The sequence below is a fragment of the Leptonychotes weddellii genome, chromosome X, assembly GCF_054177405.1.
Source record: "Leptonychotes weddellii isolate Sample4059 chromosome X, ASM5417740v2, whole genome shotgun sequence".
NCBI lineage: Eukaryota > Metazoa > Chordata > Mammalia > Carnivora > Phocidae > Leptonychotes > Leptonychotes weddellii.
Window position 1 is genome coordinate 92,659,125 of NC_138385.1, and position 23,962 is coordinate 92,683,086.

General features: G+C 47.7%; 1 protein-coding gene across 1 annotated transcript in view; it reads left to right on the forward strand.

Annotated features, from left to right (window-relative positions):
- The window catches only part of SH3KBP1 (SH3 domain containing kinase binding protein 1), a 324,512-nt gene that overhangs the window by 252,780 nt on the left and 47,770 nt on the right, over nt 1–23,962 (forward strand). Inside the window, exons 12-15 of the mRNA XM_081807974.1 lie at nt 5,816–5,923; nt 16,204–16,255; nt 19,826–19,906; nt 22,606–22,765. Of these exons, the coding sequence (XP_081664100.1) occupies nt 5,816–5,923; nt 16,204–16,255; nt 19,826–19,906; nt 22,606–22,765 (401 nt within the window). The remainder of the gene's footprint in view (nt 1–5,815; nt 5,924–16,203; nt 16,256–19,825; nt 19,907–22,605; nt 22,766–23,962) is intronic.

Here is a 23,962-nt window from a genome sequence, read left to right on the forward strand (position 1 = left end):
TGGGGGAAGATTGGGCCATCCATCATTGCATCCATTCAGCCAACATTTATTCAGAATTGATAGCCAGGCAATGTTTTAGGTATTTGGTGGCTGCAAAGGTGTAAAGATAAGATCCTTGTTTTCAAAAAGCTTACCATTTTTGAGAATCTTGCTACTCAAAGTGTATGTAGTCCATGGACCAGCAGGATATGCATCACCCAGAAACCTGTTAGAAATGCTGAATCTCAGACCTGCCCTAGACCTATTGAATTTTCACAAGATCCCCAAGTGGATAGTATGTGCATTAAAGTTTGAGAAGCAAAAAGTAAATAAATAAAGTTTGAGAAGCACTGGTCCAAATCATTGATTGTCAACCTGCATATTAGAAGGACCTGGGGACCTCTAAACAGTGCCGATTTCCTGGTCCCACCCCCTAGAAATTGTGCTTGAATTGGTGTGGGGTGTAGCCCAGGCATTGGGAATTTTAAAAATTCCCCAGGTGATTCTAAATGTGCAGCCAGCTTTGAGAAACCCTAAACTCTTAGGTTGCTTTGCATTCTCGACAAAAGGGTGCCCAAGAGGAGGTTGTGGCTCATTCTTTTAACCAATTTGCAAGCCAGGGGGCAGGTTTGTCTTTTCTCAACAGTTGTAACGCTGAGACTAGAGGCAGGCGCGCCAGAGCTGGCTGGTGACTTTCCGCCAACAAGTTGTCCATCAGGGAGCGGCGTCAGCCGGCCCCTGCTGCGGTAGCTGTGGGAAGTGCTGGAATGCTCCAGGCGCATTCGTCAGGGCTCCTCCAGCAGGATCAAGTGGACGAAGGCAGGGCACTGGGGTGTGGGCAAGGCCTCCCTCCTCAGATGCGCCCTGGGGCCTTGGTGTCCCTCTCCTTGGCCTTCTTCCAAGTGTGTAAACTGTGGCCACTGACGGTCTCACCCGAGGATGGTGACAAATGTGTGTGAGCTTAATTCAGAAGATTTCCTGGCCACATTGTCCCTCAGGGTCCCTGGGACCAGTCCATAGAATCACAATAATGATGATAACCACCAGTGGTCATGTCGCTCTTTACACCTCACCAAGATTTTCCTGTGTGTCAAGAAAGCGAGACCCAGAGTTTTTGTAACTAGTGGACTGCTTAAGTCTCAGCTGGCCCCAGTTTGCCGTCTTGCCCCTCTCCCTGCGATATCTCCGATAAGCCGACGTAGCGCAGGACGTGGAAGTAGGGTTACAGCACAGCTAAGGTTCTGTTTACTCATGCCTTCAAAGGAAAAACATCATTTGTTTTTTATAAGGAAAAATACCATATTTTACTCATATATCTGCCTGGTGATGAGGCATAGAGAAACCATTTTGAGGACTTGGTCATAGAAGAGTGAACGTTCTCTGTCAGAAATATCGTTCTTTCCATATTCGGGACTCTTGATGAAGTCCAGGTCTGCTTTCCTCTGCTTTCGTGCCATTAGAGCTTAGTTCTAATCATCCTTGTTCTGGAAACTTTCATCTACATGCTGATCTCTCACTCTTTCCCACGGCAAACTCCTGCCTCATTCAGAAGCCACCCCCTCACCTGCCTATACTGCCCTGTCTTCGTCGTTATTGGAATCTCAAAATCCACTAGGGCGATCATCATCTTGGGTTACATCTGTGGTCCTGGTGTGATTATTATTAGTGTCCCAGGTTTGAAAAGAATTTAAGTGGTCAGGCTCACATCTGCCAGTATCTTGGCTGCACCGCCTCTCTCCTCACTGGTCGGCTGCTATCTCATTGTCCTGCTTTCACGCACCTCCCGCCATCCTCCTTGGGGCATCCACTCCACCCTGATGACATTCTGGCCTCACAATTCACTGACCAACTGTCTCTCCATTCTGCTCCTGCCACTCGCAGGTGCCATCTTGCCTCACATCTCACATCACTGTTCAGTAGATGTTGGTTGGGAGCCCCCTGGGAGCCAGACACTGCCTTCACCCTAAGTGCCAGTTCTTGAATGTTCTCTTCCAGGACCCCAGCTTCCCACTCTCCCTCCTCCCTTCCTTCATGCTTCGTGATCCTGCCTTTGACCTTTCTCATTGCCTTGGTTCACCCCTCATTCTCTCTTTTCAGGCTACCTGGTTTTTCTTGGTCCCACTTGTTTTTAAATCTGGCCTAGCACTCCTGCCGGTATTTCTGCACCATAGTGATTCACTGTCTGCCCCTCATACTAGGCTCTGGGCTCCAGAGCCCTGTAAGGACATTATGATTTTCTGTTTACCCCTGAATTCCTCTGCTATCCTGCATGTTTTCAGTCCTCAGTAAATAAATTGAATTTGCTGCTCTTTTATGCTTCCAGAAACACAGCCCTCATACGAATAATTGTCTCTTCATCTCTGCCATCAGAAGGCTTGTTCTTTTGCCTGGTTTGTTGAAGAGGAGGTATTTCCGCTTCTCATTTTGCTGTCAGAATTGTTCCTGTTTTCCTTAAATTAGCTTCTCTTGCTAGGGGGTAAGAAGCGCCCTGGTTCTCTATCAGTCTCTGTCCCACTTCAGGTACCTTTCTGTCCTGAAGCAGTCACTTTCCTCTGTGTCCTAAGACACACTGGCTGTTTTCTTTTTGGAATGTGCTCATCTCATCCATGAGCCTTGTATTTGTCCTCCTACCAATCAGAACAGTAAGACAATTGTGCTCTACCTTCATGTTTTCCCTCTCTTACCTTGAATTACACAATGATTAGTACTGTTAATGTTTTCCTTAAGAAGCTGAGTAGAGATGAGCCATCCAAGCCATTCTCCACTGATGAGAGATATAATAAATATGTCATATGCACTGTTTTGCCCTGTAGGCATGTATGAGTTCTGGATTCTGGTTCTATTCTGGATATGCTTCTGCTTATTAAAATTTTCTTCATTGTTTTTCTCACATATGAAGGAAAAGGCTTCGTTACAATGATTCTTGGGTTACTGCTTGCAGAAGATTAAGGTGAGGCATGGATTTGCATCAGTCGGAAAATTTGGAAGAAAGCTTTTGAAACTAAACAATATTTGAGTGCCTTTTTTGGATGTAATTCTGTATCAGGTGCTCCGAAATGAATGTGCAGGGAAGTTCGGGTCCTCATGTAAGCAAACCCTTTGCACATGAAAAGATTTAAGATTGTTTGAAAAGCTGTTAATGACTGTCTCCTCTTTGGTACCAGAGCTCTTGGTTGATACCTTTATCCAAAAGGACCTGGTATAATATTGTGTGTGGGTCTTTCACATAAGTCTCTAAGCTCCCTGGAGTTAGGGATCGTGTTCTTGGCAGGTTTAACGTCTGGTGCCTACAGAAGGAACTTAAATATACTTGGCATTTCATAGATGTTTGTTGAATTGAATATCATGAAGTGCAAATTAACACAGTTGTGAGTGTTCAAGAAGAGATAAAGCATTCATCATTATCACTTTCCTAAAGGTGAGTTTCAAGTTGGGTTTGAGGAGAAGAGGACTTGTCCGGAAAAAGGAGAGAAAAAAAGGTGCCAGGCATTTCCTCAAAAGCAGAGCCTTCTGGATTGAAAGATTTAATTTCTAAGGATTAAAAGTAAAGGCGTGTCACCCCCTACTCCTTCGCAAGATTTTCTGGTATTGTTGATGACGAGATCTTCTCAGAGTTGGAAGAACATCAGAAGCCATCATACTCTGCCACCACCATCATGAATCCCTTCTGTGGGGACTGATGTTAGATTGTTTAGGGAGTGATGTGACATGAGCAGGACCAGAATACTTACCTGGGCTTCTCTTCTGTCATTCTCCAAGAAAGATAAGCATTCTCTCGTGTTGTCTTTTGAACCTTGGTTTGTTCTGGGTAAATCTGAACTTGATGCTTCAAGTGTCTGTTTTTGGTGTTGGTCAGGACTAGAATTTACCATCTGTGATTAAGGATCCATTTCTAAAACCCATGTCCTCTTCTAAAGAGTCCATTTATCTTTGCAACAGATACTGCTGGGAGAAGGGAGGTGGTGTTCATTCACTTCTCACCTGAGGTGGGCCCTCTCTTATGTAAAAATCATCATGAGTTAAGGTAGATCGAGGCAGGAGATCACAATGTTTCTGTACCATATTTCAGGAGATCACAGAACTCAGGGTTAGAAAAAGTCCTCATTGATTCCACAAATACTTATTATATTGGGCATGGTGTGGTGGGCTGGGAGCATAATGGTCAAAAGGCCAGATATGTTCCTCGCCTTGCTAAGATGTATGATCTTGCTAAGATGTATGATCCCACATATGCTGTGGCCCTCCAGGGGTCTACAGCAGGGCCCTAGGCCAGCTTCATATCTGCTGCTTGAGCCCTCCTGGCCCCTTCCCCACCCCTACTGGTGTTGGGGAGGACCGTGAGTGTCTCTCCATGGGCCCTGAACACGATCTCCTCACTTTGTTGAGCATGCCCCACTTCAGACGTAACTTTAAAAGTCCTATGTGTTACTAGCTTTTTTTTGGAAAGCCTCTGCTCATTTTTGGCTGTAGCAGGAATTGTTGATCACAGTCTGAGAATTGGGTTTTTACTCAAGGACGTGTACCCAAGAGCAGTGTGTGTACATTGTTCATATACTGGGCAGGAAGAAATGCCCAAGTGAGGAGGTTTGCGGTAGGCCAGGTGAGTCTTGGATTAGGGTAGTAGAAGTGGATTTGGAGCCAGAGGACAAATGTGAGGTATATTATAAAACTAGAGGGCGCGTTCTGCATGGAGCACTGGGTGTTATACGCAAACAATGAATCATAGAACACTACATCAAAAACTAATGATGTAATGCATGGTGATTAACATTAACAATAAAAAATTAAAAAAAAAAAAAAACCTAGAGCAAATTGGCCTTCCAGCCAATTGGATGTGGGGTAAAATAGAAATGGTTCTGTGGCATGAGGTTGAAGACCCAGGAGAACCATGAGGCTGTTAGGCTCGGGACAGAAGCTTGGCACAGGCCAAACTCTCATGCTCTCCCTGGCGCCTGGCACAAAATAGGCGTTCAATAAACATCTGACGAGTGATGGGGCGCCTGGGTGGCTCAGTCGGTTGGGTGACTGCCTTCGGCTCAGGTCATGATCCTGGAGTCCCGGGATCGAGTCCCGCATCGGGCTCCCTGCTCAGCGAGGAGCCTGCTTCTCCCTCTGACCCTCCCCCCTCTCATGTACTCTCTCTCATTCTCGCTCTCTCAAATAAATAAATAAAATCTTTAAAAAAAAAAAAAACATCTGACGAGTGAAAGAACAGAATAGGGAGTATTTGAAGGGCAGCAGGTTTGATCTGGAAGAATGAATAGATTTATTCTTTCATTTAGTAAGCGAACATTGAGTTCTGTAAGGTGGGGGAAGGGCTTTTCATGATGACCACCGTGCCCCATCACCACGGAGAGGAGAAGGTCAGGAAGAGCAGTGCATTTACGAGCTTGCCAGAAGTGTGATTTTTCTTATGCTTGGCTGACTGTCGCAAAGTCCTTTTTAATTTCCATAAGCTTTGTGACAGGCTAATCAAAGAGAACATTTGTGCATGTGGTATTTCCTAAAGCATGTTTGCAGTTACTGAAATAATTTTATTTCAGCAAAATTAAGATGAAGAAAATACATATCCTCCCATCTTTAAAGAAAAGCAGATCAGATTAATGCGGGGCATCTGACGGCAGCACTGGGTTCTGAGTCCCAACCAGCAGCTCTAGCGCACTTGCGCTTTTGTTCTCCCATCTGACTTGGAGATTTGTGCTCACTTCGTCTCATTAACCACTGTTGTGTTGATAGTGGCCTCAAGGAAAGGGCCCCCATTCTCTCTAACAGGGGTGTGGGACCTCGCCGGAGGGTACTTGCCCCATTTCTCACTCTCTGCTCTCCCGTCTCCTAGGACTGCATCGACGTGGGCTGGTGGGAAGGAGAACTCAACGGCAGACGAGGAGTGTTCCCTGATAACTTCGTGAAGCTTCTTCCACCTGACTTTGAAAAGGAGGGCAATGTAAGTTTCCTGGCCTTGAGGTCAGCACTCCACACGCTGTCAGAATGGTGGCTTCCATGGTGGGTCTCGGGATACTGGGTGAGGGGAGTTTAGTGGACCATTGAAGAGCACTGGCATTTTAGTTCAGTGGATCTGGTTTCTGAGCCCTTGGCTGTTCTGTAGGCTGGGCATGAGTGTGAACGAGTTAATTACCTTCCACCACCCTCAGTTTGCTCATCTGACAGCTGGTCACTGTGATCCTTATTCTGGTGTTGTTGCATGAATAAATAAGATAATGTGTGGAAAGCACTTGGTGTGGTGCCTGGAACATATAAGCATCCAAATGACAAGAACTCTCGGGTGCTCCGTTTGGTAAGAGGACTGCCTGCATCCTGTGTGGTATTGTCCCTTGGAGGTGGTGAAGTGCCCAATACTGTGGAAGTGGCTGAGAAGCACATTGTGAAGCTGAGGACGCAGAGGGAGGCCACTGATGTTCTTACACTGTGTGTGTACATATGTGGACATGTATACACACATTTGTCCATATGTGTATTCGTATACACCTCTGATCTGTTTTCTCTTTGTGGGGACCCATTTTCCAATGCTGTTGTTTCAGTGGGCCAGTCCATCTTTGCCTCGCTCCAGGTGTATTGTCTCTCTGATGAGGATGGAACAAGAAAGTTGAAAAGTTAGAAGCACTTGATGTTATAAGGGGACAGCAGTTTGGTCTTTTCCATTCTGCGCTGCATCTCAGGGCTCTTTGCTCAGGCTTTCACTTGACTTCTGCCTGCCTTTCTGGACTGGTTCCTGTTTATGCCTGTTGGGGCACTGCTACTGGACCATGAACCTAACCTTGAACCATGACCGTTCTTATGGAGCTGACGTTTATGAAGGATAGCTACACATTGGTGGATTGGTTGCTAAGGATACTAAACAGCATTGATGGTGTATGTACGGCCTAGATGAACGAATGTGATGGTTCAAGAAGCTGCATGGTGTTGGTACCCACCAAGATCATGTCCCATAGATCTTTAGATTGGTTTGAAGCCTAGGGCCACACCCTAGGATATCCCAACAGGATAGCTTGTTTCCTATATTGTTTAGCTGAAGAATGTTCCGTTCCACACGTATTATTCTCTCTCGGAACTGAGTTTGGGGTTCAGAGAATCTGGATTCTGCTTCCTGGTGTTTTCTATATCCCTGACTCTTAGTGCTGGTCCATGGGCCACACTTTATCAGTGTTACCTGGAGCTTGTTAGAAATACTCAGACCCCATCCTAGACCTGGGGCATCAGAACCTGCTTTGTAACAAGATCCTCCAGCGAACCGTTCACACGTTCCAGTTGGGGAAGTGCTGGTAGAGAAGCAGGTATCTGTTTAAGTGGTGACAGCTCCACCTTCCAGTTCCTGACCATATTTTAGGAGGGGAATAAATTCTCAGAACAGAGAAGAGCTTGCCATTCAAGAAAAAATTTCCAGCAAGCAAAATCATTTGAGCCATTTTTCTTGGATGATCGAAGTGTGGTGGCCTATCAGTTGATAGAATCCAGCCCTGAGCAAAACAGATGCTAACGTTTAATACTGACTGGACAGTAAACGTTGTGAAACAAGAGGACACGGGAGTGAGGCGTGGCAACCGTTTATAATGCCCGTGACTCCAGGCTGTAGCATCGGCTGGACCTGGGCTTGCATCATGGCCCCGTCACTTACCTGTTCTGCTCAAGGTCACCTCACTGGATGTGTCTGAGCCTCAGTATCTTCATCTATAAAACTGCGAGAAGAATTGCGCCTACGCTGTTGAACTGTTGAGAAGATAGGAATTCTTCAGCATGGCGCTGGTGCTTGGTAAAGGCCCCACGTACGCTAACTCTTCCCGCCTTTGTAATTACTGTTCGCACGAGTGTGGGAAGGCTCCAGCTGAAACTGGGCAGTAATGATAGAAGTCAGACTCTGGTTCATCTTGCTTCAGCTGGTCAAATCAACACAGTTATCTTGATGTCTTTAAGAGCTTCCCTGGGAATCCAAATGCATCTGAGAACTTTGACGATAGCCTTCAAAAAGAAATCGAGTACTTTAGAAACTATACCTATAGAGACAAGTGGGCACAGAATGGCATAATCTTCATGTTGTTTCTCGTATTTGTTTCAGGACCTGCTACCTGGCAGTTATGTTTTATGTTTATTTATTCACCCACTGTGTGTGTGTTGGGTTCCTTCTCTTGGGCTAGCCACCGTGCTGGTTGATAAGGAGGGAGGGTCCACGCAGTTGCTGCCCTGGTGGGTGTAGAGTTGGGCAGCAGGTCTGATGTTCAGGGTCATAGAGACCTGCTGGACCTTTCCGAAAGGACATTGAGGGTGGGCCTCTTCCAGGGAGTATGGAGGGGAGAGGGCCATCCAGACTGCGTGTTTGACCCTTCTCGCCGATCTTTGCAAGCCTGGTAAAAGGTGTTCACGTCCTGAAGCACTGGGAAGACCTTCCTGGTGACTCCTCTCCCTGTGGCCAAGGAATCTTAGCCAGCATGCTGTCCTGCTGGCCATTTGCCACCTTCCCTGTTCTGAGGGAGGTAGTATGATTTTGAAGGCTAAGCTAAAATCTGGATAATTCTTTTAACAAATGGGCCACGTCTGTGGTTGCCTACATTGTGGCACCTTGCTTTCTAGTTCCCAGTCACATTTTAGTGGGGCAATAAATATACCAGGTGAGAGAGATTCCATGGCATACTCTTCTAGAAGCTCTGCTCTGTTACATAAGGTATTAAGGGAAGACTTCCACCGAGAGAGTGAAATTGTCAGTGAGGAGTGGACTCAGCTTGCTCATTGAGGCATGCACGCTCTTTGGGGCCCCATGGGCATCTCTCCAACCTCAGACAAGCAGCCACCATCTCTTGGATAGGTCTTTTAACCTTGTCCCTAAGAATAAGAAAACGGCAGGGGGAAACAACAGTCAAACCTGTCAGACAAAGTAATGCCTACAGCTGAGAAGTGATTGTATAATGCGACATTTAGCTTTCAGAGAATTTAAAGTATTACATCCTTTTCATCCCTTCTGGCCCACAAAACCAGCCACCCAGCTTTGCATCGGCTGCTCTACCAGCCTTTATCGCTGCATGCAGAGTGTTGGTGAGCTGGTGACAGTGTGACAGGAGCCAGGGCTGTTGTTTGCTGAGCTGGCTGTGTGAAGATGATTAGAATCATTAACACAAATGCACTGTGTGAATGACAGAGTCTGAAACATTATTCTGCCACCAGTTTCAGCACATGTCATCTTGTCTTGCCAGTGGCTGAGGCTGCAGCCATTCACCCGGAAAGGAGGACGGTCTGGGATGATTGGGGTAGACAGCAGCAAACAGCATTTATTCAGCAGCAGACTTCTCGAATCAGTAGGCATCACCAAAGCATTCTGACGAGGCTGGCTCTTTTCTGCGGCGGCTCGGTACGGACTCAGGTGGTTACCACAGAGCCTTTGGAATTTCCTGGAGGGCTTTCTTTCAGAGAGTCCTCAGCAGATTCTCTCTCACTAGGTGACAAACGCTCTGGGGCTTTCTCTCAAGATGTTCCCTGGTGGGGAGAGCACCCCGTGATCTCTTGGTGCATATTTTAGAGCAATTATGTAAGCTATTTATGAGAGAATGGAGATTCAATGGTTGTCGGTTTATTTTGAGACTTGACAGTAAAACTGAATATCGAAATGGAAAGATTAAATATTCCGAGAGCTCTAGGGAAGCAATGCACATGCTCTGCCATCATTATTGAAGGAAAATGGGGAACTTGAACTCTCAAGAACAGCAGAAAACTTCCCAGTGTCATTGAAAAAAAAAATAGAATAGATATTCTGAACGATAATGTTCCTGAAGGATTGCTTTTTAGGAAAAAGTCGCAGGCTCTAGAGTCTTGAAGAGAAACTGTTCAAATCACCCGAAGGCGATGTTACTGTTCTCATGTCCATCGACACGGAGGACCCTTCTGAGTTTGTCTACCATGTCAAGAACCAGGGTGTTGCGAAGGTTCCCATAGCGAATGTTCTGCAGCGGAGGGTCCGCCGCTCAGGGGCACAGAAACCTTCCCTCAGAGATTTCTAAAGGTGCCTGTGGCTGCGATGCCGGCTCCCGTTTGCCAGCTCACGGAGCCTGACCCGGCGAGCAGGCTGCCAGCTTACTGATTGCAACGAGAACTGAAGGGTCAGCCAGCCTGGAGCACGCGGGTCTGCCTGCCCAGGGCGCTCGCTCCAGCTTCTACAGGAAACCGCGTTTGCTGGGTGCTTTCTGCGGGAGCTGGCGCCTCTCGCGCAGGCCCTTGCAGGTGCACCAGAGGGAAGGGCATGCGCATGGGAGCTGTGCGCTGAACTCCGCCAATCCCGGAGGCTGCTCGCGAGCGCACCGCACCTTCGGCCTCAGCAACCCTCTCCGCGGCTCTCGGGGTTCACAGCTGAGTGGACCCTTCTTGTTCGCTGTCGATCTCCAGACACGCTGTGGTGCAATCAAGTACGTTTCCCACACTCTCAGTTATGGTTGAGTGCCAACCTTAAGATCACTCAGCAGTTCAGTAGGGTCCAACCCTTTACAGGAAAGGAAGACTCGCTTGATTCCCACGAGGGCTAGTCTGCTGGAGGGGGATCTTGCCGGTGTAACTGTGACTACATTCTCTTTACCGCGTTCCTAGGAGGTCCCTTACCTTAGCCCCCATCGTCTGACAACCCAGTTTATAAAACCGACTCAACCCAAATTTTCTTTGTTCCTAGTCATGTCCTTCAGCCTTTTGAGAACCAATACTTCTAGTTTCTAAAGATGTCCAATGAATTAGTTCCCCCAAAAATAGTCTTCCGAAGAGAAATAAATAGGTGCTTCTAATAAGCAGCACTGTGAAAAAAAAAAAAAATTCACCTCCAACCTTGTCTGTACATGTGGTTTTCTGCAGAGATGGGGACTAGTCAAGGCACTAATGTCACCCAAGCATGACCTAATGGCGGAGCCCTAACTGAGCTTCCCTGAAGTAGCCTGGATGGCCTCCTTCTCCCTTCTCTGCTGGTACTTACAGCCCGTACTCTCTCAGCTGAGCACCTCATTCAGTTGTACCCTTGCCTGAAGTGCTTCTCTGTCATCGCTCCATCCGAACTGTCATCTCTTTGAAGGCAGAGCCCGTGTCCCAAGCTTCTCCTTCATGGGGCCCGAAAGTGTGTGTCTTAGTTCAGGCTGCTGTAACAGAATACTATAGACTGGGTGGTTTATAAACAACAGGACTTTGTTTCTCACAATCCGGACACTGGGAAGTCCAAGATCAAGGTGCCAGCAGATGTGGCATCTGTCTAGTGAGGGTCTGCTTCCTGGTTCGTAGATGGCTGTGCCCTCACTCGGCAGAAGAGATAGGGTAGCTCTCTGGGGTCTCTTCTCTAAGGGCACTAATCTCATCTATGAGGGTGCCACCCTCATGACCCAGTCACCCCCCCAAAGGCAACACCTCAGCACACCACCACATTGGGGATTAGGTTTCACCATAGGAATTTTGGGTCCATTCAGTGCACAAACATGCAGCCCATAGCAGCATGCTTGATACACGGTTGGCTCTCAGGACTCGCCTGTCCTTTGGTCGTTTGGTGACCGGGTGTACCTTCCCTTCCTTCAGTCCCTCCCCTCCTACTTACTGCTCTCTCCCGCACTAGCATGAAAGAGGAAGGTGCGGGGGGCGCGGGTAGGGAGAAGCTGGACATGGGGGAGCTCGGGTTTTTCTATCTAGAAGTGAGGTCTGGGCATGGAGTCGAGGCATCACTTTACAGTGGGCGGAGGGAGCAGGGGCATGAGACAAGGGGGTAAAGTGTGAGAGCATCTTGGGGAGAAGCCAAATACCGAGACCTGTGTGATTCCCCAATAGGCTAGCAGTCTGGATGGGCCCAGGGATGCAGGCCACCAGGCCAAAGGTTAAGGAGAGGAAACTCAAGAGAGACCCTGCTGAGGTCAGGTTTTTGTGGTGGCCCCCGGGGACCTCCTGTGCTAGGGACGCTGTAGGGCGCAGAGGGGCCCTTACAGGTGCTGTAATCACCCGGAGCGTAGCCCCAGCTGCACTCTTCGAAGGTGTTGCCAATCCACCAGGGACAGGGAAGCAAAGGGCAGAGTGGAGGCCTTCGTGTGTTTCTAGATCCATGAGAGGTGCCCTGGTCAGGAACTGTCCATTTTTGTCCCCTCTCTAGCCTCACACAGACACCTCTAGAGAACTTAGCTGGATGCCTGGAGGAGGGCTTCCCAAGGCTGAAAATCAAGCTAAGATTTGCTTCCAGAACCTTACCATATTCCTCTAACAAAGCGCCCCCCTCAAGTGTACCCAGCCATCAGGAGTACGCTCCTCTGGTTATTCTCAGCAAACCACATGTGTGGGGCCAGAGCTCTGAAGGCAAGAGGCCAAGTGGCAAATCAAACTTCCTGCCAGGGAGGCCAGTTGAGCCAGCTGATGAGCTCTTTGCCTGGGACTGGCCGGGCTTGCCAAACAAAGGGCAGAGTCAGCTCTGAAATCCATCAGCAGGAAGTAAGACTTGCCTTCCTGCTGTCTTCACTCCAGAACATTCAGATCTATTTCCTTCCTGGTAATAATGGTAAGAGATCAGATCTAGTTAGCGTATCCTTTGAAGGACGGTGTTTGCTTCTGTGTCCAAGCCAACGACTCGACACAGGCAGATGCACACGCAGGCGCACACAGGCGTGTACACCCTGCATATGGGAAGCCTGGGGGACGCATTCTGCACTCCTAGAAATCAGAAAATGTTGGCTCATTGATGTTGTTAGGAACATTTTCATGTTGGCTCTTCATGAATTGCCACAGTCTGGATGGACATTGAGGGATGTGAGTTCTGGGCCCTCTTTGGCCACCACCCAGCGGTTGACCCAGCCCCTCTGGGCCTCAGTCTCCTCAGTATAGAAGGGACCCTGTGATCACTCGTAGCTCTAACATCCTCTGTTTCTAGCATCGATCTGCAAATCGAGCGGGCTGAAGCCATCTGAATTTGGATCTGGAGTGTTACATTTCCACTATGGAGGGAGGGATAAAGAGAAGAAATAGAACAAGTGCCTCTAAAAATTCATGACTTAAAATAACTCGCCTGAGTTGAAAGGGTGTTTCTGACTGCACACCTGTGGCACCAGAAGGCGTTGGGCTACTGCTTTGCCTGGAGACCCCCTCCGTGCTATTTCCTTGGTCCGGTCACAATTGGACATTTTGGGGAAAACCGACTAAGCGACGTGCTTGCGTCTTTTGATTTAAGAATCATGAATGCCTGTGCTGAAGTCTTTCCTGTCAGGTTTTGCTACAGATTTTCCCAGCCTGCCTTCTCAGTTCTCACTGCCCCGTCCTTCCTGTTGCATTTAAAGAGGAAAATCCCGGTAGGCCCCCGTGCAATCTTCTCTTAATCACTTGGGGGGCAGTCTGGAGCTGCACGGAACCCTGGCCCTGGTTTTTGTTTAGAATTACTTTCAAAGACCTCTTCTTTGAAAATGTGACATCATTTCTCATCTAAGGAGGCCAGAAGGCTAAGTTTGAGGGCATCAGAGAGTGAAGTCAGTCGAAGGGGGAAAAAAAAAAAAAAAAAACAACGAACCCAGGACAACCTGTAAACCCGTTCTGCCCATAAGCAAAGCTGGCCCGCAGCCACTGCTGATCAAGCCCGGTGGGTGCAAGACACACAGCACAGAGTGTTTCCTCCTTTCAAAACTGCCCCCACCTGCCTCCGCTACCACCGGGGCTCCTCATGACACCTCACACCTCTGCCTCCTGCCTCTGCCACAGTCAAGCACACACTTGCCATGACCACGTTTGTCACACGCTGTCTCTTAACCTAACACTTCCCGTCCTCTCTCTCGGTGCCCCTCTGCCCTGCCCGGTCACATTCTGTCAGTCTGCCCCATGCCAAATCTGACACAACACTGAGGGATTTTTTTCTTTGCACAGTAATCTTGGAAAACATGATGACTTGTAATTGTCTTTTTTTATTTGGGGCCCTGCGGTTTGAGGCAAGGTCGCTGGGGGAACAGGCTCGGCAAGGGGAGGCTCATGTGAAATTGGTTATAAAATGTTTCAAGCGAGCAGGAAGTGAGCAAGACATCCACTGGGTGGGCATCGTTGGGGCTTGGCCAGGAAGAACTAGGCCACAGGGTGCTGTCTGTGAATCAGAAGTTACTCTGATCCTGAGGTAAAGGAAGGTTAGTTGGCAGAGTTTCAACAATAACTTCATTAGGTAAACACACATCTGTCCCAGCTAATTCATACAAGGACAGAGAAGGGAGGCAGAAAAAGGAAGTTGGAGTGGAGAGCTGGAAGGGGCTGGCAGACGGGAAAGGGCCTTTCGCCAGTGGTTGGCCTGTGTGCAGGGGGAGGTGGCCCTTAGAGCATCTTTCTTTCTCTTTTTTATAATGAAGTTAGTCTGTACTCGGATAGGCAGTACCGAAACATATTAAGAAGGAAACACACACACCCACACATGCCCATAATCCTACACTAGTCAGGTATCACACTATAAATTTATTCCTTTCCAGTCTTTTTCTCTTTCTGTATATTTTGTAACATAGTTGATTCGAGCTCAGACTGTAGCTACAATTTGATACCCGTATTTTCTTCCCCCCCCCCTTTCACATGACACAGTTCCCTGTGCTTGCGTACACGCTGTGTGTGGTGTATGGCCATGTGGTGGGCTGTCTTGCGGATGCTCTCTGGCAAGGCGGGTCCTTCACAGTGGTTAAGAGCAGACCTGTGGGCCAGACAGCATGGGGCTGGGCTCCCAGCCCCCACCCTATTTAATAGCCTGGTGACTTGGGGAAATGGCTTCATCTCTTTAAGCCTCAATTACTTCATCTGCAAAAGGGGCATAATAAGATCACTACTTCTAGGCTTGTCACAAAGATTCAACAGGGGCAGTGCTTCCTGACTCCCTCTGCGTATGAAACCACCTCCTCTCAAGAGGGAGGTAATACCACTGCCATTTTAAGGATGAGAAGCTTTAGCTGGGTCAGTTCACTTGCCCAGTGTCCACGGCTAAGAATTGAAAGAGCCAGCATTTGTAATCAGTCAGGCTCTGAAACCCCACCTCTCAGCCACCACACTACACTACTTACTCCAGGTAACTTGGCCACGTCACCCAGCTACTGAAGAGCAGAGGTGACATGTCACAGAATCCAGAGCCTACATGCTGTGATGCCTCCTGAGAAAGTTCTAGTACTAGAGCACAGGAGGAAATGATTTCAAGTAAAACCCGGAGAATATGAGACCCATAAAGAACTTTCTCAGGAGGCACCGGTGGGCCCCAGCGGGTAGGGGCCGGGGACTGCTGGGTGCTTTGGCTAGTCCTTGCGGTAATGTCAGAATGGTTCATTTCCAGAGTGCAGGAGAGAGTCTCTGGAGCTGTTTAAAAAGTCACTGGTGTGTGATGCCCAGAGAGGGTCAGGAGAAGCATCAGCAGCAACATGGATCAGATTCTCAAATCCTCCTGTTTCCATCTTTCCTGAATGATGTTGATGTTGAGATGGTTCTCTCCTCACCTCTGGCTCCCCTCTCCAAGTACGGTGGCCAAGAATTGTGCCCTGGCTGGATTCTTGGCCCCTGAATCATTTGCCAAGTGCAGCTTGACCATCTTCCTCCTACAGGCAATCCTGTGTGAGCAAGGAGAGGCCCTGGAACCGGTTGCATAGCGGCCTCGTCACCCACAGACTGACAGGCTGGGAGAGAAAAACAGACCACAGCCAACATGCAAAAATAATGCTCCATTCCACTTTCCAGGGTACAACTGGTCTGCGGGGGGCCTCGCGAATGGCCTGCCAGCCTTGGGGTCCGAAGGGGCTGAAGGTTTAGAACCCGCTGACTCCCAGCCACAGCATCCCCTTGGCCTGCTTTTGCTGAAGGTCCCCCATCCAGAGCAGATCTGATTTCGAGCTGTCCCAATGACTCTCCTGAATCACTTGGTTATTCAGCAGATTAAATCTTAATTGCAAATGCGGTTTCGGTGTAGGAGGACCATCGTGCTTGCTGGTTTCAGGCCATTTTTGCTGAGCCGTGCTTTTCCAGAAGGCTGTTACAAATTTAGAAAGGGGGAAATGGTATTTCCTTTGTCCATCAGAGTTTTGTTTTGCAGACTGAATTTATTTTAGTGTTGGCTTAAAGGTGCCAAAACCTGACATCCCCGGAGAGAGAATTACCCAGTTTTTTGGAGAGCTCCTCTGGGCTGTCCAAACTACATCTAGAAAACAATGTCTATGGTCCTTGTGTGACAGGCCAACAATCTCGTTGGCTTGCCAACAATCTCATGTGTTATCATTTTGATTCATTTTTCAGAGACCCAAGAAGCCGCCTCCTCCGTCCGCTCCTGTCATCAAGCAAGGGGCAGGTAATGTGCTTCCGTTCTGGACACAACGTGTGTTTCTCTGTGTGTATTTACAGCACCCTCGGTAGAGCTCAGGGTTCGTAGGTTCAAATGCCACGGATCACCAAATTGGGAAGTTACCACTTGGTCTCAACAGGCAGATTTTAAATATACTGCTGTTTTTCCTAAAAATTAAGCATATCATTAAAATGTATCCCTGGATAGACACTGGGGAGGGCGTGTGCTCTGGTAAGCGCTGTGAATTGTGCAAGACTGTTGAATCTCAGATCTGTGCCTCTGAAACAAATAATGCAATATATGTTAAGAAAAAAAAAAAAGAAGAAGAAGAAGAAGATAGCGGGAGGGAAGAATGAAGGGGGGGAAATCGGAGGGGTAGACGAACCATGAGAGACGATGGACTCTGAGAAACAAACTGAGGGTTCTAGAGGGGAGGGGGGTGGGAGGATGGGTTAGCCTGGTGGTGGGTATTGAGGAGGGCACGTTCTGCATGGAGCACTGGGTGTTATGCACAAGCAATGAATCATGGAACACTACATGTAAAACTAATGATGTAATGTATGGGGATTAACATAAGAATAAAAAAAAATGTATCCCTGGTACAGTGAAAAAATCTAGCCTCCCAGGTGAATGACCAGAAACACTTTGCTTTGGAGTAAACCAGTTTTGTTTTGTTTTTTTTTCTGTTGTATTTTTTGTATTTCTGATCAACTGCTTTTGAGGAAAGAAGAACTTAATTGTCCTGCTTTGCCCACACCCACCTAATCTCAAGGGTCAGCTTAGGGAGGATTGCTTCCCACGGGTCATAGCCTCACCACGCATGTACAGTGGTGCTGAATTTTTAACCAAAAAAAAAAAAAAAGAATGTGTGGTTAACCAAAATTTGTACTTACTTCACTTACACCCCCCCAACAAAAAATGTTATTCTAGCAATAAATACTTTTCCTCGTGATACTTTTTTCATCTTAAAAAGAGTCCAGTTCACTTTTTCTGTGTAGTTCAGACATTAAGGTTGAATAATATAGGAAGATGTGATGTGGTTGGACATTTGGTAACTCATTGCGCACAGGGTTCTCATACCTAAAAATGATCATTCATATTTCCCCATAGAGCTCCTCTTTATAATTGTTAAGAACTAATTATGGGGAGAAATTCCTCCATGAATAACTAGTTAAGTGGCATTTTAACAAATTAACAACTAAAACAGAAGAAGAGTAGGGGTATTTTTAGTTCCGCACATGAATAACTATGATATTTCTATAGCATTTAAAGTATGAATAAATTTCCGGATTGGTTTATTCACAAATTTATTAAGGAGTGATTTTTTTTTAAGGTTTTTTTTAGCCCACCGAGTTGAGGGGGAAATCAGCTTGACCCCAAATTCCTTTCCCATTCCCTTTAGGATAGTTGAGAATTACGAAGATTAAGACCCGAAATGATGTGTTAATTACATCTCCTGCTCCGCCCCCATTGTCGTTTGCATTGAGCAGTTTAATTTTGCCACCTAGTGGTTCACACCGGATCAATATTTTGTTGTGCTGAAATTAAAGCTGGCTATTGTTTTGCTTTTCTCTGACAACCCTTTTCCTGGAGGCCTTGGTGATGGATTACAGACCAAGGAGATGAGCTGAGTGGCCCAAGGCTCAAGAAGCCTAGAATGTAACTAGGATTGGATTCTTCATGGTAGTAGGATCTGTCAGTTCCTCCTGCATCGCTAGGGATGATGAGGAACATCTTTGTTATCATTAGAAGCCTAGACTGTAGCATGCTAGGCAAATTCTTTTCCTTTTAAAGCAATTTTATGAAAGGTTATGCTGGATCTCTGTGGGGCAGAGCAAGATGGCATTTAATTTTCCTAGATTCCTACTGCTCATTTATCCTGCTGAATGATCCTGGGAATTGCTCTGTGACAGGGAGGTAGATATTTGTATTTTCCCTATCATCAGCTTTCCTCGTGTTTGATTATTTGACAAAAAAAAAAAAAAAACAGATATGGAATTGACAGAAATTAGATACAGTGTTTAATTTGTAGTGAGTCATTAAGGAGATTTTGGTAAAGTGTGTTCAGTGGATTTTTTTTTTTTTTTTAGTTCCTTTGGCTTCTGATGCTATGAAATTGAGATTTTATTTTATTTTTAAAGATTTTATTTATTTATTTGACAGAGAGATGGAGAGAGAGCACAAGTAGGCAGAAAGGCAGGCAGAAGGAGAGGGAGAAGCAGGTTTCCTGCCAAGCAGGGAGCCTGATGCGGGGCTTGATCCCAGGACCCTGGGATCATGACCTGAACGGAAGGCAGACGCTTAACCGACTGAGCCACCCAGGCGCCCCTGAAATTGAGATTTTAGTACCAAGCACCATCCGTAGGGATGGACAGTAAGGAATTCGTCGAGCACTCAAGCAAGTCCCTAGGTGTGAGGAGTACTTGTGATTGGTTTTATGCTTTAGCTATTTTCCAAGTGTTCTTATGCACCTGAGGCCACGAGCACTGCTGAAGACCCCAGGTGAGGAGGGAGCAGCTGCAGTCGACACGGCCATGTGGGTGTATCTGGGGAAATGTCATATGTAATGTTTGAGGGATTCAGGCGTAGATTGACTGGACTGAGGGAGAACCACAGATCTTCTTTGTACATCCCTCCACTTAAAAATAGGCTCTAGTTACTATTGCTGCATAACAAACCAACCCAAACCTGGTGGCAGAAAACAAGGATATTCTTATGCCCACGACTTCTGGGGTCAGGAATTTGAACAGGGCCTGGCCAGGACATCTTGTCTCTCTGCTCCTTGATATTTGGGACCTCAGCTGAGAATGCTGTCCAGCAGAGGCTGGAGGACCCACTTTGGAGATGGCTGCTTTGCTTTCATGTCTTCGCTTCCCTTGGCAGGAGTGGCTGGAGGGCTGGCTCAGTGGGGGCCGTAGGCCAGAGTGTCTACACATGGCCTCTTCAGGAGGCCTCAGGGTTCTGGACTTCTCACATGGAGGTTCAGTATTCCAGAAAATAAAGCATAAGTGACACAGTCTTTTATGACACAGCCTTGGAAATTATATGGTATCATATTGGCCCCTGGTTGAAGCAGTCACAAGCCTACCCACATTCCAGACAGGGGACATAGACCTCCCCTCTTAATGGGAAGGGTAGCAAACAATTTGAGGCCATATTTTAAAACTGCTACAACATAGACTCCAGGTCCCTGTGAAATTTCTTCTTCTTTGTAGAGCAATAGCCAGTTACCCGTTATTTGTATATTTTGGTGATTGACTTGTTTATACATATTTTCCACCCACACCCAGTGATTTCCTGTTTTGATGTCTAAGGAAGTCAGATTTAAATATCAGAAAACATTAATGGATTTCTTGTAAATTAAGGATGTATAGGCAGGCAAACTTAATGACAAAGGCCAGAAATGGCTTCTGCTGTTTCTAAGCGGCTTCTATTTGCCAGGCAATACCAGCGCTCAGCTTAGGGGGAGAAAAGTCTATTGACTTTGCTGTACCTGATAAATATTTAAAATGCTGGTGTGTCTAATAAATGGATAGAGAAAACATGTTCTGATCACTGTTATCCTTTCCCCCTTAGGTACCACTGAGAGAAAACATGAAATTAAAAAGATACCTCCTGAAAGACCAGAAACGCTTCCAAACAGAACAGAAGAGAAAGGTATGAAATCAAGTCTTCCCTGGTACTGATCGAGCAGCAGGAGACAAAGCGGCGGTCATAGGGCTGATTACCCACAGAGTTTGGTTTTTGGGGGGAATATGGTGATTATGGTTTTATTTTGGTTGCTTTTAAGTATCCCATTTCTAAGGAAATAGGAGAGAGGGTTATGTGGTGCCTCTTTGGGCCAGAATTCCTCACCAAATGTAAAACAACGAGCCCGGTCTCTTCACACATTGGGGTTCTTCCATCCCGGTCTTCTTGCCATTGCCGCCCTCCCTACACCAGGGGCATCCTGAAGTCAGGGTGCCGACTGGAAGTTTCCCGAGGGCCTGGATGTATTCGCCACAGTTTCCATCCAGCCCTCTCCCATGCCTCGTGCCCCAGGGCGCTTATTAACTGTTCTCGGGTCGATGTGACTGAGAGAAATTCCCATCCGGACAAATGAAAGCCATCATCCTCGGCCACTGCTGGACTTTGGACTCTGGCTACTACGTCACAGACACATGTCCACGGTCAGGAGTATCACCTGAAGGGAAGTAGCCTCTCCTGTCTCACACAGTCAGCTTTACAAATGTGTTTGACTCCTACTGTTCTGAGTCTGTCGCCCAAAGAAATCTACACGCTGTGGAAGGACTCATTTTGTTAGGTGTCTAAGATTTGATTGATCACACATTTTACGGGAAAAGTGCTTTGTTATTGTTATGAGCAGGAGGCAGAGCAAATCCCATTTTAAAAAGCAGTTATTTGGAAGTCACAAGAGAAATGCAGAATTAATGCATGTAATTATTTGGAGGTGCTCCTGGGTGGCCTCATGAAATTTTATTGTGAAATTTAATATTTTTTATCAGCCTGCCAGAAGTTTTACCAACATTGCCAGCTCTTAAGAAGTTATATCTCTTTTCTCTCACAGTGAATACTTAACATTTGAGTTGTGGAACCTCACTGAAAGGCCAGGTCTGTGTGTCCCAGAGCAGTGTGTGTGTGTGTGTGTGTAACCTCATTGAAAGGCCAGGTCTGTGTCCCAGAGGAGTGTGTGTGTGTGTGTGTGTGTGTGTGTGTGTGTGACACAAACAGCCCTTTGAGGAGAATGTGTGCTGTGACATAACCAAACACTGCCCCCTGTCCACACGGAGGACACATGACTAGTTTCTGGCTGACAGCCAGGCTCCGTCATAAGGACACTTCCAGCTCTGTTCCATGCTGACTAACATAAGGACTCGGTTTACATGTGAACAACTGCCCTAGTTGCCTGGCCAAGTGGCCACACACTTCTGGTTCCTTCCACTCCTATGGTTCCTTGTTCAGTGCCACAGTGGGTCTGGAAGGCAGAAACCCTGGTCAGAAGCAACGGGAGCCAAGAGAGCCAGCCCCACCCTGAGACTTGGCCTCCCTGTGAGGTGGGCACAAACCCCCCTCCCATTTGTTCTGCGCACTGCCAGAGAGCCCCCCCAGGCCCTCCCAGCAGGAGGAATCTCCCCTCCTTTGCATTTCAGCCAAGCCCTTCCTCCTCTGGTCCCCGTGGACAGTAAATGAGTTCCTAGGATCCCTGGATGGAGCAGATTCCCCTACTGAAGTGCGGGGATGAGCACAGTGATATCTGTATAGCAACTGGTGGGCTTTTTAACGCTTTGCCAATCAGCCAGGGCACCTGAACAATATGAGTGTGTGTTTGCAAGCAAAACGTGTTCAGAGTTTCAGCTTACAAGTGAACATAGGGAACCTGCCTGTCCTCCAGTGGGCAGCTCTCTGAAGTTCCATCTTTATAAAGAAGAATGTGGATGCGTGCTTTTTACACTACACGTGGGGCAAGGCTACTTGGGGGCAGAAAACACGAAGCTGTCAGTCACGCCACTGCTCAGTTGGCCACCAGATCTGACTTTAACTTCATTCTAATAGCTGACTCCAAAAACCCTTAGAAACCAAATACCTGTGAAACCCTAGTTTAACTGTGCACAAAAAGAATCCAGAATTAGTTCTTTGTTCCTGGAAATGCCCCCCCCCCTTTTACTGGCTCATGGCCCTTTACGCAGGCTGACCTGAGAGACATCAGGCCTCTTGCCTCCTCACACCCAGTCCTATGGGTCCTTGACCAAACTCATCATCCATTTGCTGAGCATCTGCTATGCGCCAGGCACCAGGTAGGATCTAGAGAGATGACCAGACGTGGGCTCTGCCCTGGGGGGCTGACGGCCTACAGGCTCCGCCAGGCATGCACACACCCAGAAAGTAGCCAAGTGGAGCCCGTTTATAAAGGGCTGCTTTTCTGGGCTCAGGTGAGGAAGTAAGGTAGTCTGCCTCTGAGGGTGGTTTCGGCTGTTGAGAAGGGAATGTGACTGGGTCACCATTCAGCCAAGCCGATGAGTAGGATCACGATGAGCCTGAGAAAGGATCAGCAGGAGTTCACCAAGGGTGGGCAGTGGCCAGAAGGGCCCTCCAGGCCAGCACGGGCAAAGGCCAATGGTGGGCTGCAGCTGTGGAGGGGTTTTTCCTAACTTGACAAAAAATAAACAAGGCTCTAAAAATACATAAATAAATAAAAATTAAAAAAAATAAACAGTGCTCCTCACCCTCCACCTTCACCTTTGCAAGCAGCATCAGTGATTTTTTTTAAAACAGGAAACGAGCCATCTGCCCCTGAGTACTGTCACTTACACTAGATCTCTCTGTCTTCTCTATGCTTTTTAAACAATGACTTAAAGAAAGACCAGAGAGAGAGCCAAAACTGGATTTACAGAAGCCCTCCGTTCCTGCCATACCACCCAAAAAGCCGCGGCCACCCAAGACCAATTCTCTCAGCAGACCGGGTGCGTTGCCCCCCAGGAGGCCTGAACGACCAGTGGGTCCCCTGACCCACACCAGGTACTGCTCTGCTCTTGCCACTGGGGGTGGGTGAGGGTTGGCCGTGCAACACAGGAGAGGGGCCTCGAGTGCGGCCAGCTGAGGGAGGGGGGGGACAAAGCTGCCCTTCCACCTTCTAGCAAAGCTGTCTCAAGACTCCGGCTGCTTCTGTTCTTACTCCTGTGCTTGGGCAGAAGCGGGTGCGAGGCTGGGAGGCGCAGTGCGGGTTTTAGAATGAGCAGACGGGGATCAGGTATCCAGCATGTAGGCTCCGCTCACACGGAGGGATTTTCCCTGCACTTCTTTAGGGCACACCAGCTGCCCCCTACACTGGAAATGCGGGTATCCCACTCCCCCATCCCCTGGATGTCCCCCTGGCCTCGGGTGTGCACATCTCACTGGGCGCTCCATGCCCTGACCCTCTCCCTGCTGTGTGGTGCCTCTTTCCCCAGCCCCAGGCTCCCTTGGCCCTGGACTGCACAGCCCTCTTGTGGAACCGAGGACCCGGCATGGCAGATACTGTCTTAGTGTACATGTCTCCGAACTATGAGACCCTCAAAGGCAGGGGACGTGCTTTGTTCAGGCAGTAGTTCTGAGGTGTGCCTGGCACAACTCACATTTGTTCACTGGCTGGCTGGGCACACGTGTCAGGAACGGGGAGTCAGGTTGGACGTTGTGCTTCCAGACCCGAGCTGCCCACCATGGAGCAAAGAAGTGTTGTGTTCTCTCCACGAGTTAATTGCCAGAACTTTCTACTGTCACGTGTGTGTTATGTGTGTTGGTGTCATACACCAGAGCAAGCTGTTGGCCTGGAGGTCTTCACATGTACCTGTCAACACACAGTCACTCACCAGATTTTTGTTCTTTTGAGCCAAGTTTGCATGGTGAGAGTCACATGGGGCTTCAGCGCCCTCCTGTTGGAGTCAGGCAGGCTTCCTGGTTTGCATCTCATCTTGCCTCATATGTGTGCGGGCCTCAGAATGTCACTGCCCCTCTCCACCTCACTTTTTCTGTCTATAAATTGAGGATGATAATGGAATGCACCCAAAAGGATGGAACAAGATAACTCCCAAGTGTACAACCCCATGCTTGTAAATCAACATTAGTTTCATTGTCATTTATATTTTTTTAAGATTTTATTTTTAAGTAATCTCTATACCCTTGGGGGCACCTGGGTGGCTCAGATGGTTAAGCATCTGCCTTCGGCTCAGGTCATGA